Source organism: Cryptomeria japonica, chromosome 5, assembly GCF_030272615.1.
Source record: "Cryptomeria japonica chromosome 5, Sugi_1.0, whole genome shotgun sequence".
In the NCBI taxonomy this organism is placed as follows: domain Eukaryota; kingdom Viridiplantae; phylum Streptophyta; class Pinopsida; order Cupressales; family Cupressaceae; genus Cryptomeria; species Cryptomeria japonica.
In genome coordinates this window covers 13,811,720-13,826,381 of record NC_081409.1, presented here as the reverse complement: position 1 = coordinate 13,826,381, position 14,662 = coordinate 13,811,720, and the positions used below count along the sequence as shown (strand labels likewise).

Genomic DNA, 14,662 nt, shown 5'->3' with positions numbered 1-14,662 from the left:
TACTACCCAGAAGCCAAAACAATAGCTATAAGAAATTAAGTCGCATGCACAGACAACAAAAAAAAGAAGTCAAAATCCGATATACCATTTATAATTTGTGGATACACGAAATTTACTATAACGACTACTAATACACTTCCCCTAATGTAAATCCTAAACTTCAAACTATATGATTGAAACTCTCCCCTGATCAAAATACCACTCATTGCGGCCTCCCCTTATTAGTCTGATGCAGAGCGCACACAACAGTAGTTAGATAGACCCAGTCACTACAAATTTGTTGAATCAAACAAAAACAAATAACACCAAATGTGTAATCTACTCTTCAAATCATAACAGATTGATGCCAAACTTAGACAGATAAAGTTTGACAAATTCAACTGGTAATTCCAAATACATAATTTCAAAGATGACTGTACTTCTTGTAGATTTGTGATGTTTCCAGTTCTGTTCTTAACACAGGCAACAATGCTCTAAAATTACAATATATTTATACTCACATTTACTCTGTTTTTGCTATGTAAACAGAACAGTCAAAATGTTTTCTTCTGCAGATACTTATAAGGTCGATGCTTGTTCCTTCACGTTCTATAACCATTCATTAACGCTGCAAACTTCTACAGGGAATCGTCGAGTCTAATTGATCAGTTTAAACTCGGTTCCATCTGGAAGTGTCTAGCAGTAGTTTGTTGAATGATCACAGTTAGCAGACAAAAACTTTGTAAACCTGGCTCAAATAAGTATCGGATTTCCACATGTTTCACATAACATGCGTACACAGTAAATTCTTTTCAATGTGTGCCGCTTAGGCATCGACCGGGAAGCATCTCTAACTTTCCCCGCGGTTCTGAGCGTGAAAGACTATTAACATGTGTTCCCTAACTTGCCTTCCATCCTGCGGCATTGAGGTCCCGCGATGAAATTGCAAGTTAGGATCGGTTTACCATTTTAGAGCCAAGGTTAATGAGTTGTATCCAGGTCTTAAAAAAAAACTTCCCTTTTCGCTCTTAACAACTAACTACAAACAGTGGAAGTCGATCGACAGAATCATATGACATTCAATCGAATTAAATGGCTGTGGAAGGGTATTCAAACAGATGCAAATAGATGTTTATCGAACGTTGTTTGAACAAGTGCCGACCCGCAAGTAGAAGAGGTTTTTTGATGCGCAAGTTAATTAACAGAGATGTTACATCTCTCTGTACATCTGAAACAATCGGACTGTGTAATAAGTTTAATAACTAACCTGATCAATTTCAGAACATTTGCAAAAGCATAACCACAGTTACAGTGACATTTCTCTATCCGTTGCACAAGGAATTTAAAACACTCAAAACTCTGATTTTTGTTATTCGAATTGCTTCTCCGGTTCCTCTGTCACAATTGCCTTGATTGGACTTATAAATAGTTGCCGAAGACCTCCAAATCAGTTCCAACTGATCGTTAAACTGATTGAAACTGTTAAAACAACAGTTGGCCTGATGGTATGAATGATGACATGAACATTACATTGTAGTAGGAAGCTACCATATATCGCCAATTACCACATAGGACACGGTTTCCCCAAAAGATGAAAACAACTACATGCTCAACAATACAAAAACACACTAATCTAAAAACTAAACATCAGTCCCGTGGACTAAGAGAGCCAAGGTTAATAAAAGACCATTGGACTCGTGACCACACAAATGGACTAACCACAAAATGAGGACAAAATTGCCTCTTTATTACAATAACATAAACTAACTAAAATCAGCCTTGGGTGCCCTGCACCATGCTCCACAGGCTGAAAGAAAACTCAAGTCCCTTGAGTTGGGACTGCTGGAACAGGAAATCCGAGCTGATGCAAAATGTCAGAAGTAACCCATGTAGCATCTTCAAGTGGTTGATCTTTCCACTGAACCAAATACTCATAGTAAGTGTGCCGTCTTGTCTTCCGGGCAACGCGAGTGTCTAAGATACCTGCAATCTCCAAAGGTGGTTGCTTAGGAAGAACTGAAAATTGTGCATCAACAATAGAATCAGCAGCACCTGCATTCACAGAATTATCAACAGGACCTTTATACAAATATAGATCAGCAACATTAAAGATAGGTGATAAATGAATATCCGGAGGAAGATCAACATGATAGGCATTAGGACCATTGCGTTTGAGAATTTTAAAAGGTCCAATCTTTTTGGCCATAAGCTTCGTATAATGACCCTTAGGTAGCCTTTCTTTCTTTAAATGGACCATGACCAAATCCCCAACATTGAATGTTACATCTTTCCTCCTTTTATCTGCATGAGTTTTATATTTGGAATTAGAATGCTGAAGCTTTACCTTAACCTGATCCTGAATATCCTTCATAACATTAACAAAATCATCAGCCAAAGCACTGGGCTTTTCCAAACAATTAACATCCCTTAACTCCAAAATGCCCCGTGGATGAATACCATACACAATCTGAAATGGAGTTTTCCCGGTACTACGATTCACTGAATCATTATAGGAAAACTCAGCTTGAGCCAAAACTGAATCCCAACTTGTACCATGTTCTTGTGTCAAGCACCTCAAAAGATTACCAAGAGACCTATTGATGACCTCAGTCTGCCCATCGGATTGTGGGTGATATGCAAAAGATAAACAAACATTAGTGCCCAATTTCTTCCACAAAGTGCGCCAAAAATGACCCAAGAATTTAGGGTCTCTATCTGATATGATTGACAAAGGTAAACCATGCAAACGTACTACTCCCTGAAAGAACAATCCAGCAACATGAGATGCATCATGAGTAGTTTTACATGGAATAAAATGAGCCATTTTTGAAAACCGATCTACTACACAAATATGCTGTCATAACCGGACTTGGTTCTAGGCAAACCGAGCACAAAATCCATACTAACTGAATCCCATGGTTTAGAAGGAATGGGCAAAGGTGTGTAAAGACCAGCATTAGAGGAATGACCTTTAGATTTTTGACATATCAAACAAGTTTCAACAAATTTCCTAACATCCGTTTGCAACTTTGGCCAATAATAAAACCTCTTGACTGATTCTAAAGTTTTATCCAAACCAAAATGACCTGCCAAGCTGCCACAATGTTTTTCCTTAATAATATTTTCCCTCATTGATCCTTTTGGAACACAAAGTAAACCACCTTTGAAAAGAAGCCCATTCTGAATCAAATAATCAGAAAATTCAGTATGATACCTTGCTGTCATATCCAAACAAACCTGATAAATTTCCTTGAAATCTTCATCCGTAGCATACATGGATGCCATAGCCTCTAAACCAGCACTTTCCAATTGCATAGACTGAATGGCAAGTGTCCTTCTACTCAAAGCATCCACCACCTTATTAGTAACCCCTTTCTTATGTTTAATGTTGAAAGTATAGGCCTGCAAAAACTCCATCCACTTGACATGTCTATGGTTAAGTTTCTCTTGTCTATTCAGAAAACTAAGTGCATGGTTATCCGTAAAAACAATAAACTCTTTTGGTAAAAGATAATGCCTCCATTTTCTTAACGACTGAACCATAGCATAAAGTTCAAGATCATAAGTAGAATATTTTTGTTTTGCTTCATTTAATTTCTCACTAAAGAAGGCTACGGGTCTACCATCTTGACTAAGAACCCCACCAATAGCCTTATTGCTAGCATCACATTCAACAACAAAAACCTTATAAAAATCCGGTAAAACAAGTACTGGCTGTTCTGATATTTTCTTTTTCAGCATTTCAAAAGATTCATTGGCCTCTTTAGTCCATTGGAAAACACATTTTCTTCCACCTTTAATAGTATCAATAAGTGGAGCACAAATACCACTAAAGTTTCTAATAAACTTTCTATAGAAACTGCATAAACCATGAAAACTTTTTACCTCCGTGGCTGTAGTAGGTGCTGGCCAATTTAGGATGGCGTCTACCTTTGAAGGATCCATTTTCAAATTGCCTTTTGAAATAACAAAGCCCAAGAACACAAGTTCCTGCTTAAATGAACACTTCTCCAAGTTTATCCTCAAGCCCTCTTCATGAAGCTTCTTCAAGACCTGATCCAAATGCTGCAAATGTTGCTCTTTACTGTCACTAAAAATCAGAATATCATCCAAATATACAACAACAAATTTATGAAGAAAAGGTTTCAGCACTTCATTCATTAAACGCATGAAAGTACTAGGAGCATTGGATAAACCAAAGGGCATAACTATCCATTCAAACAAACCCTCATTAGTTTTGAAAGCGGTTTTCCATTCGTCCCCTTCACGTATCTGGATTTGATGATAACCACTTTTAAGATAAATCTTTGAATAGTATTTAGCACCACCTAAACAATCCATGAGATCCTCTATCCTAGGCATGGGAAACCGGTATCTAATAGTAATCTTATTAATGGCTCGAGAATCTGTACATAACCTCCAAGTTCCTTCTTTCTTAGGAGCAAGGACTGCTGGGACAGCACATGGGCTGATACTTTTCCGTATGTAACCCTTTTCTAACAATCCTTGGATTTGTCGTGCAACTTCAGCATTTTGTTCGGGAGTTAGTTTATAGGCTACTTTATTTGGTAATGTAGCACCCGGAATCAAATCAATACAATGGCTGATTGACCTCTTTGGTGGAAGAGACTCATGAGCACTATCAGCAACAATACCATCATACTTATTCAGCAAATCAAATACAACCTTAGGACAAGTACTTTCTTTGGCTTCTAAATTCAATTCCCTGCCCTCACAATTAGTTTCCTTAGGTCTGATTACAACAGCAAAGCATGGAGGATTCTCTTCCTTAAGACCTTCTAAAAACTCTTTTTCTTTGACAACCATAACACTACTTTGCAAGATTGAATTATTTGCAACATCCGGTAAAGGTGTCATTATGAAAGTTTCTCCATCTTTAGTTATATTAAACACATTGGTTTTCCCATCATGCTGGGCATTAGTATCATATTGCCATGGTCTCCCTAAAAGAAGATGGCATGCATCCATTGCAACTATTTCACATAAAACTTTATCCTTATAGTCACTAATTTCAAATTCTACCAAGCATTGTTCATTCACAATAGTTTGCTGCTCCTTATTCAACCAAGAAACTTTATAGGGAGTAGGATGTGGAAGCCTTTTCAAATTTAACTTGGTTACCATTTCCAAAGAAACTAGATTTTCAGTAGAGCCGGAATCAACAATTACCTTACAAACTTTACCTTTTGCTTTGCAAGTAGTCCGGAATAGAGATTTCCTTTGTGCTGGCTCCTTATTGAGTGGTACCAACAACGATCTATTGAACATAAGAGTTTCTCCTTGCACTGGATCAACATGCTTGGATAAAGCTGTATGGTATGATGAATTGCTTTGGCAATCCTCTTCTTGAATCAATTGTACCCTTCTATCTCATTGATTGCTGCTGTCACTCTTTTGTGGACATCTGAAAGATTGATGCCCAACTTGGTTACATGAGAAGCATCTTCCGGTGAACACATTAGGACCTCTTCCTCTGGATCTGCCCCTGCCATTATTTGATCCTCTTCCTCTGAATGAACCTCTGCCACCAACATCATTATCAGCACTTTGATTGCTGCTTTCACCTTGGAACTTAGGAAAAGTTCCTCTCCCATTGAATCTTCCTCTTCCACGGAAAGAAGTTCCTCTTCCCTTACTTTTTTCTCCTCTTCTTTTTTGTTTTTCCTCAATCTTGAGGGCAAGCTGGAAACATTTGTGGACTGATTCCACATTAACCAATGTCAATTCATCTTGGATGCTATATTTCAATCCATTGATATACCTTGCAAGTTTTTGTTTTTCAGTTTCAAACATTTTGGCCTTCAAGGTCAAATTGTGAAATTCTTGAGTATAGGTACTCACATCAAGATCTTTTTGCTTCAAATTTTGAAGCTTCTTATGAAGGGTCACTTCATAATCATCCGGTACAAACTGTCTTTTCAATTCTGCCTTCATTCTGGTCCAAGTGGAAATGACCTCCTTTCCCTCTTCCAATCTCTCATTTTGTAGAAAATTCCACCAACTAAGGGCTGGCCCCTTCAATTTTGACTTTGCCAACTTCACCCTTTGGCTTGGAAGTACTACCTCACACTCAAAATAATTCTCCAAAGCTTCTATCCAATCCATGCATTCTTCCGGTTCCAATTTGCCATGGAACAAAGGAATATCATTCCTATCCCTTACTCCTACCCTCTCTAGGGCTGCAAGGATTGCCTTTTGATCCTCCGGAATATTTGCTTGACCAACTGGATCTTGCTCTTCCTCTTCTTCTTCTGACTCTTCTTGGCCTCCTCTCCTCACTTGGCCTTTCAACTTATCTAACTCTCTCTTCATTGCCCTATTCTCCTCTCTGACTACCCTACTCTCTGCCATTTGTTCTTTGACTATCTTAGCCAATTCTACATTGGTGATTCTGATAGGGATTTCATCTCCATCCCCCATCTTGTTATTCCCAAAAAGGTATCTTGTGGCTCTGATACCACTTGATGCAGAGCGCACACAACAGTAGTTAGATAGACCCAGTCACTACAAATTTGTTGAATCAAACAAAAACAAATAACACCAAATGTGTAATCTACTCTTCAAATCATAACAGATTGATGCCAAACTTAGACAGATAAAGTTTGACAAATTCAACTGGTAATTCCAAATACAGAATTTCAAAGATGACTGTACTTCTTGTAGATTTGTGATGTTTCCAGTTCTGTTCTTAACACAGGCAACAATGCTCTAAAATTACAATATATTTATACTCACATTTACTCTGTTTTTGCTATGTAAACAGAACAGTCAAAATGTTTTCTTCTGCAGATACTTATAAGGCCGATGCTTGTTCCTTCGCGTTCTATAACCATTCATTAACGCTGCAAACTTCTACAGGGAATCGTCGAGTCTAATTGATCAGTTTAAACTCGGTTCCATCTGGAAGTGTCTAGCAGTAGTTTGTTGAATGATCACAGTTAGCAGACAAAAACTTTGTAAACCTGGCTCAAATAAGTATCGGATTTCCACATGTTTCACATAACATGCGTACACAGCAAATTCTTTTCAATGTGTGCCGCTTAGGCATCGACCGGGAAGCATCTCTAACTTTCCCCGCAGTTCTGAGCGTGAAAGACTATTAACATGTGTTCCCTAACTTGCCTTCCATCCTGCGGCATTGAGGTCCCGCGATGAAATTGCAAGTTAGGATCGGTTTACCATTTTAGAGCCAAGGTTAATGAGTTGTATCCAGGTCTTAAAAAAAAACTTCCCTTTTCGCTCTTAACAACTAACTGCAAACGGTGGAAGTCGATCGACAGAATCATATGACATTCAACCGAATTAAATGGCTGTGGAAGGGTATTCAAACAGATGCAAATAGATGTTTATCGAACGTTGTTTGAACAAGTGCCAACCCGCAGGTAGAAGAGGTTTTTTGATGCGCAAGTTAATTAACAGAGATGTTACATCTCTCTGTACATCTGAAACAATCGGATTGTGTAATAAGTTTAATAACTAACCCGATCAATTTCAGAACATTTGCAAAAGCATAACCACAGTTACAGTGACATTTCTCTATCCGTTGCACAAGGAATTTAAAACACTCAAAACTCTGATTTTTGTTATTCGAATTGCTTCTCCGGTTCCTCTGTCACAATCGCCTTGATTGGACTTATAAATAGTTGCCGAAGACCTCCAAATCAGTTCCAACTGATCGTTAAACTGATTGAAACTGTTAAAACAACAGTCGGCCTGATGGTATGAATGGTGACATGAACATTACATTGTAGTAGGAAGCTACCAGATATCGCCAATTACCACATAGGACACGGTTTCCCCAAAAGATGAAAACAACTACATGCTCAACAATACAAAAACACACTAATCTAAAAACTAAACATCAGTCCCGTGGACTAAGAGAGCCAAGGTTAATAAAAGACCATTGGACTCGTGACCACACAAATGGACTAACCACAAAATGAGGACAAAATTGCCTCTTTATTACAATAACATAAACTAACTAAAATCAGCCTTGGGTGCCCTGCACCACAGTCCAACACCAAGTCAGATATCAAAGAGGCCCTCGGGTGCTGCATATACATTGCCCTCGCCCAAAAGGCACTCTTTTGTACCATAGGATGGATAATTGGGTCAAATTTGACCATGAGTTTGCACCCTATGCAACCTAACAAATCCACCCACCACTCAGCCTTCCAACCCACCAATAATCTACTATATAACTACCGTCTGCATTGTTTCACCTACCCCACACATTGCTATCAAATTTGGTCGCCGGACGGTATATTCATTTCATTCTTGGATAGGGAGTAGCCAACGCGTGCCGACCCAATTCATTATTTGTCGATTTTTTGTGTTGCGACTGAATTTGTAGGTGAGCATGCTAAAAACCTTGGTGGGTCAGTTCAAAGCCCACTGTAAAAACCCACTGTTTTCTGGAGAATCTTGAATGTCTTTGGAAGGCCCAAGCTCGTGGGGTTAACGCATGTGTTATTTTTAGCATTGGGTTGTGCTGGGATTCATCTGTACTGATTGAGTTTTTTTGTTTTTTGGGGTTCTGTAAAAGACACAACAGGTCAACGTGCTCTATGGCTTCCAAATCCAAAATTTTTACACTTTCGGAGGTTTCTGAGCACAACAGCAGTAAAGATTGCTGGCTTCTTATTGACGGAAAGGTATGTATATTGGATCTGTATTGTATGCTAATGTAAATACAACAATCAGTGATAAATACTCTCTACATGCTGAGAAAATGTGTTCAGATTGAATTGAGATTTGGACTATTGTATTAAAGGTTTTATTGCTGCAGATTGTTCCGCCAGACTGCATTATGTTATGCTGAGTTGATCATTGCTGTTATTATATAATTTTGCTTGATAAAATTTGGGGTGAGATTTTGTGTTACCTTGAACTAAGTGTGTAAGGTTGGATCATATTCCCAGGATTTGTGATAATGGGTTAGGTTTAAATGTATGCGATGATGGGTACGCTGCACCCTTTGGCTATATGTTCAAGATTTCTAAACACAGTTCACATTCAGATATTCCACCATATCTTGACATTCAACTCACTGCAGTCCGCCGGAATTATGAGTTGTTCTATAATGGTGAGGAGAATTTAAATCGATATTGCGACCTTTACAAATACCGCCGTTACCGGTACACCTCCAACCTGGGAAATATTACAGCTGACTTTCTGTCGCAGATTATTGTAATGGGGTTATTTTCAACTTGCCTTTTAAGCATTTTAGTTTAAATTGATCAAGGTATGGAGTTTTGGGGCATTATATACAACCGTATATTGGTAGAGACGACCTTTTATTTATGAACTATTTCTGTGCCTATTTAAAACAAAAATTAAAATTAATATTAGGTTAGTGAGGCTGAGGGCTCAGAGATCAATCCATACGCATTAGGATGCCTGAGATCATTACTTGGTTGTAGAAAAAATCTCTAATAGCGCATGACTTTCCTAGGAGGTTGGTAGTCCTAAGGATCTGGGTAGTTTCACCTGATAACATGAGGAATGACGGGCATGCTAATCATATAAGCCCTACAGTTCCACAACTTGTGCTCTACTTGATTTGTCATCAGGCTGAATCTTGCTTGCCATGAAGTTTTGCGCTATTTGATGTCTAGAAGCAATTGTTTTGAGCCTTTAAAATGCCTGTTCTATTATGAATTGCAGTCCTTGATTACTTATTCGTCTAAGATAAATATAATAGATCTGTTATTATCTGTATCAAAGTAATAAGTAATAACTACAGCCATTTGGCCTTGAACCTGTAAATCCGTGCTGATCATTGTACCAATTTTTTTCTGTATGCATTGCATGGAAGTATGACAGAAAATAAGTAAGTCGATTAATAGTAATACAAAATTTGACTCCAACAAATAATGATCTGCACAGTTGAACATTTAATGGAAGTGTAACTTACGACCAAGGGAGATGCTGGATGCAAGAATTGTGATTAGTGAGGTCTATGTTACCAGGATATAGAACATGGTTATGGGTGCAGATATGCAGTAATTTGGGGACCTCCGGGATACAAAGTTACTCGATACTTTACCTGCCCTGCCCAGATATGTTTATCTACGTATTGGATACCGGATGTCATATCTGGATGTATCCATATACGAGCACCATATGATTTGGTGCCATATCCAGCTTAGAGTTTATGAGAAACAACTCAAAACTGCTAGAAAATCATCCAAAACAATTTGTTTACATATATATGTTTAGAATTTAAATCACCAAAGACACAACATAATATAATAAAATAAATTTTATAAACTAAAAATATAAACACTAATATGCACAAAATTTGATTAAATATTTTGAATGTTATTTTCTATGCCTTTAACTGTATAAAGAATTGAATACATGTGTATTTTTATAATTGCTTTATCCAGCTGTATTGTATTAGCCTTAGGGGGTCTTGAAAATTTTCCATATCTATTTGTATTCGATATCACACCATTTCCATGCACTTCTGACTGGATACGGAACAACAGTAATGTCTGCACAAAAATGTGATAATTATTCAATAAAAAATATTGATTCCGAAAAGGAAAAGAATGACACCTAAAGAGTGTCACTAACCTGCCAATAACAGCATTCTAGCACCACTAACCTGCCAATAACAGAGTACTAGCAAATGGATGCACAAGTTTAAGATGGGAACATTATTTTGATATCTTGATCAGGTGAAAGTTTAAAGTGCAAGATGTTTTCTTATTCCACCTGTTATGGTTCTCCAAGCATAAGAGACTTCCTTATAACATAAGAGATATCTAGAGATTTATCAATGCTCATGAGCTATAGTAAAAATACTTGTTCTGATTAGAAAGTTCAAAATACAAGCACTGGGGCACGCAAAAACCTTTCAGATCAGGAATACTTTGGAATTTAGTGATTGTAAGAAGTGGCTACTTTTGCAGATATATCTGTTAGCTCAGATATATATCCAAAACTGACCAACCATCCTAAATAGCGTCCAGACCTGCTATAGGAGATGGAGGCAGAACTAATACACATTAAGGGCATATTTATATCTGGATAAGCTGCATCGAGTATGTTAGAGGATGCTTGTTGCTAACTTCTGGTAAAATGACACCAAATTTATGAAAATATGAAAATTTGGAAGGGCAAGTAGTATATGAATATAAGAAAAGAGTATGCATATGTTGTGGTTTTTACCAAATATTAGTGTTACCTGGGAATTATTGTATTTTTCAGCTTGGTCTCCAATAATCATTGATTCTTTTGAATCTTTTCTTTCTCTTTTTCTTGTTATTTTCTTTTTTGTCAGTTATTCTTTGTGAGTATAAACTTAGTCTACTCAACAAGGTAGGAAATTTGAGCAAACGGCAGTTTTGCTTTGAGCCAAATCTATGATATTTTTAGGTGAGTCATTTATATGAAAAATATAGAAAGCTAGGTATGTTGTGTATGATCTGTCACAATTCTGATTGTTCCAATCTTTGAGCCAGGGACTCTTTTTTACCCTCCCATGTAATGTTCCGTGTCCAGTGTGCTGGCTGAAGGAATTTTTACACAGTGTGGCTGACATAGAATTCATGCTTTTGCCTTTGTTTTTCAAAGAATTTCAATTTAATGTTATTTTGTCCACTGAATTGATCGTAGGCAAAGACTCAGAGAGGAAGCATGTTTTAGACAATTTATGGAGGATTTTGCTAATAAATTAGAATAGTTTTATTGAGTAATTTGTCAAAGAATATTGATGTACTGCACAGGTTTTCTTGTTTAGTTTTGAGGTTTTTTTTTCTTGTTTAGTTTTGAGGTTTTTTTTTCTTGTTTAGTTTTGAGGTTTTTCTCAGAAAAGTCAATATTGAGGAAAGCAAAGCATGGGAAGTGCAAAGCTGATTCTTTAATATGTGATAAGAATGTTTTGTAGATCTGAATTTGTTTCAATCACTATATCATCACTTGCATATTAGAGACAAATATTTCCTTGTGTATATGACAATAATGTTTGCCGAGATATACTGTTATATATGATGAATACTAAGAGGGGGGGGTGAATTAGTATGCCAAAAATCTCTGTACTTAAACACTTACACAGTCTGAAGATAAACTGGTGGAACAGTTTAACAAACAGACCGGTTATCACACATGCAAACCAAAATGCAAATACAGCATTCACCCACAAAAGCAATACAACCATAACACAAGATATTTGACGTGGAAACCCAACTGGGAAAAACCACGGTGAGATGGAACTTACAAGTCACTATCTGCAGAATAGAAACCAGACCGGTTAAGGTCAGACCGGTTAAGGTCTTACAATGTTTTTCACCAGAACAGATCCTGTTAGGAATCTCAATCTCTGTTAGGAGATAAGTCCGATTAAAGACTACCCTGTTAGAGGATTTTAGATTCACAGAAGTGAACCACCTTGTTAGAGGATTTTACAAAGGCTTTGAGGCCTACCCGGTTAAGGGCTACAGACTTGTCAAAGATGTGAGTAATCAACAAGTGTTTGATCTATCTAATAGCACAAACTGCTTGGTTAGATCCAGTATTGCTCACAGTTAATGCATTCCAGCATTACTTCAGTCTTCTCTAACTCTCTCTCTCGGTTACAGCTTGATCTTCTCAGGTAAGATCGTTCTTACAACAACTCAACATCCACCTTAAACCTTAGCACGACATTAACCCTTTCAGCAACAGCAACAACTACTCGAAAACCCTAGACATGATGTCCTTTTAAAGGAATCTGATTTCATGTCGGTCCAATAGGATTACATTACAATTTCCTAGGTTCAATGAATCTAGGCATACTCAGTAACACGACACAAAAAGCACCGTCAATGTGTCGGCACCGTCAATCAATCGGTGGGTTGGTAACTCATCACAAAATGCCGGTTGGTAACTCATCACAGAGTATTACTGGTTCATACAAAATACCGGTTGCCGGTTTGACAAAAATGAAGACTGGTAAGAATGTGTTGTGCCGCTTTGCTCCCTTGAACCGCTTGATATCTACGAACCGCTTGGGGTTGATATGCCGCTTCGGACCGAGAAACACATTCTGCAAAATCACCAATAGTCTAAAGACTAGAATACAACATATCGGTTGGAACAAATACCGGTTGAGCTCTAGCTCATACAAATAAAGGGGATCTCAATACAAGTGTGTGTCCATTGATGACAATCACAACATAAACACCAAAAATGCCAACAATATATATAATCAGTTTTCACTTAGATTACAGGTACTGTTAAAAACTTAAAATGAATATTCAATCTGAATTGGACCTCAGAAGATATTTCTTCAATGCATAATTGCATGCTGACATCCGATATTCTTAAGTTTCAACTAAGAAATCTTCAATTTATGTGGTGCACTAGATTCTAAAGATCTTACATTTTAAATCCAATTTCATGAATTTTAAATGCTATGAGCCTATGTCTAATAATACGGTGCTGTCATTTTAGAATACCTGTTTTTATTGTCGTTTTATACTCTGCCTTTTAATTGCTTTTAGGTATATGATGTAACTAGCTTTATGGAAGAGCATCCTGGGGGAGATGAAGTATTATTATCAGCAACTGGTATGATTTCAGAGCTTGTACTCATCATGTCATATATTTTGCATTGTTATATTTTGGACATTTTATTGCTGCGGTTGTAACTTATGGATATGAATCAAGTTTGTATATCTAAAATATATGGGTAAATCTATATTTCTGTGAAACAAAGCAAGATCATAAAAAAAGCGATACCCAAACAAGCTGCTTGGCATGCTGGCCAGTATGAGAGAACTTATTTCAGCTTTTGATTCTTCTATGGTTGATTTGGCATGTCTTTCATCTTGCCCTAAAATTGTTTTAATCATTATAGTTTGCAGAGGAAAGGTTACTCATTTTTGTTTTTTTTCTATTGTGCTATCTTTTTTCTGGTTTACGTGAAGGCAAAGATGCAACCGATGACTTTGAAGATGTAGGACACAGTAACACTGCAAGAGAGATGATGGAACAGTACTATGTTGGAGAAATAGATGTTTCAACAATTCCATCAAAGCCAAAGTACACTCCAGCTAAGCAACCACATTACGATCAGGACAAGACCTCTGAATATATTATTAAAGTTTTACAGTTTCTGGTTCCCTTGGCAATTCTTGGATTGGCTGTCGTTGTTCGCTTCTACACCAAGACAAGCTGAGTATGCTGGTTCTTTGTGGAATTTGGATTTGAAATTTTTTCTTTGTAAGCATGTCATTTGTTTGGTCTTGTTTAGTGGCTTCCCAGGAAAGCCTAGAAACAGTATTAGGCCATAAAAGTTAAGTTGGCAAAAAGGGGCAGTGAAGTGAAATAAGAAAGTCAGATGCAGGTAACAAGTTTTAGAATAATAGGCGAGTTCAGGGTCAAGAGTTTTGCAAATTTAAACAATTATCCAATTCAGTGTGGCTTCACTGCTGGGAAATCCATTACTAATGTGTATTAATCTTTTGATTACTTTGGGTTTCTTTTTAATTGCTTCCTGGCTTGACATGTTTTACTTTTGTGTGTGTTTGTGTCTTAGATTTTATTTTGCTCGTCAGTTTTGACATATTTCATTTTGAAAATATGATGTTGTTTTTGTCGTTGTAAAGGCACATAGCAAACATCTAATCATCCGTTTGTGGAATTTTCTGTGGTAAGCTGCCTATAAAAAGGT

General features: G+C 37.2%; 1 protein-coding gene across 3 annotated transcripts; it reads left to right on the top strand.

Moving 5' to 3' along the window:
• The first annotated feature begins 8,196 nt into the window (after nucleotides 1-8,196).
• On the top strand, nucleotides 8,197-14,460 carry LOC131077988 (cytochrome b5). 3 transcript variants are annotated; one of them, XM_058015599.2, is made up of 4 exons: nucleotides 8,197-8,353; nucleotides 8,546-8,654; nucleotides 13,491-13,557; nucleotides 13,917-14,460. In XM_058015599.2, exons 2-4 carry the CDS (start codon nucleotides 8,568-8,570, stop codon nucleotides 14,165-14,167), a joined length of 405 nt encoding a protein of 134 aa, XP_057871582.2. In that variant the 5' UTR covers nucleotides 8,197-8,353; nucleotides 8,546-8,567; the 3' UTR covers nucleotides 14,168-14,460. The 3 variants fall into 3 exon arrangements, with proteins under 3 accessions (XP_057871582.2, XP_057871583.2, XP_057871581.2); XM_058015600.2 differs by having other exon boundaries at nucleotides 8,214-8,353; nucleotides 8,555-8,654; XM_058015598.2 differs by having other exon boundaries at nucleotides 8,227-8,654.
• The last annotated feature ends 202 nt before the right edge of the window (nucleotides 14,461-14,662 follow it).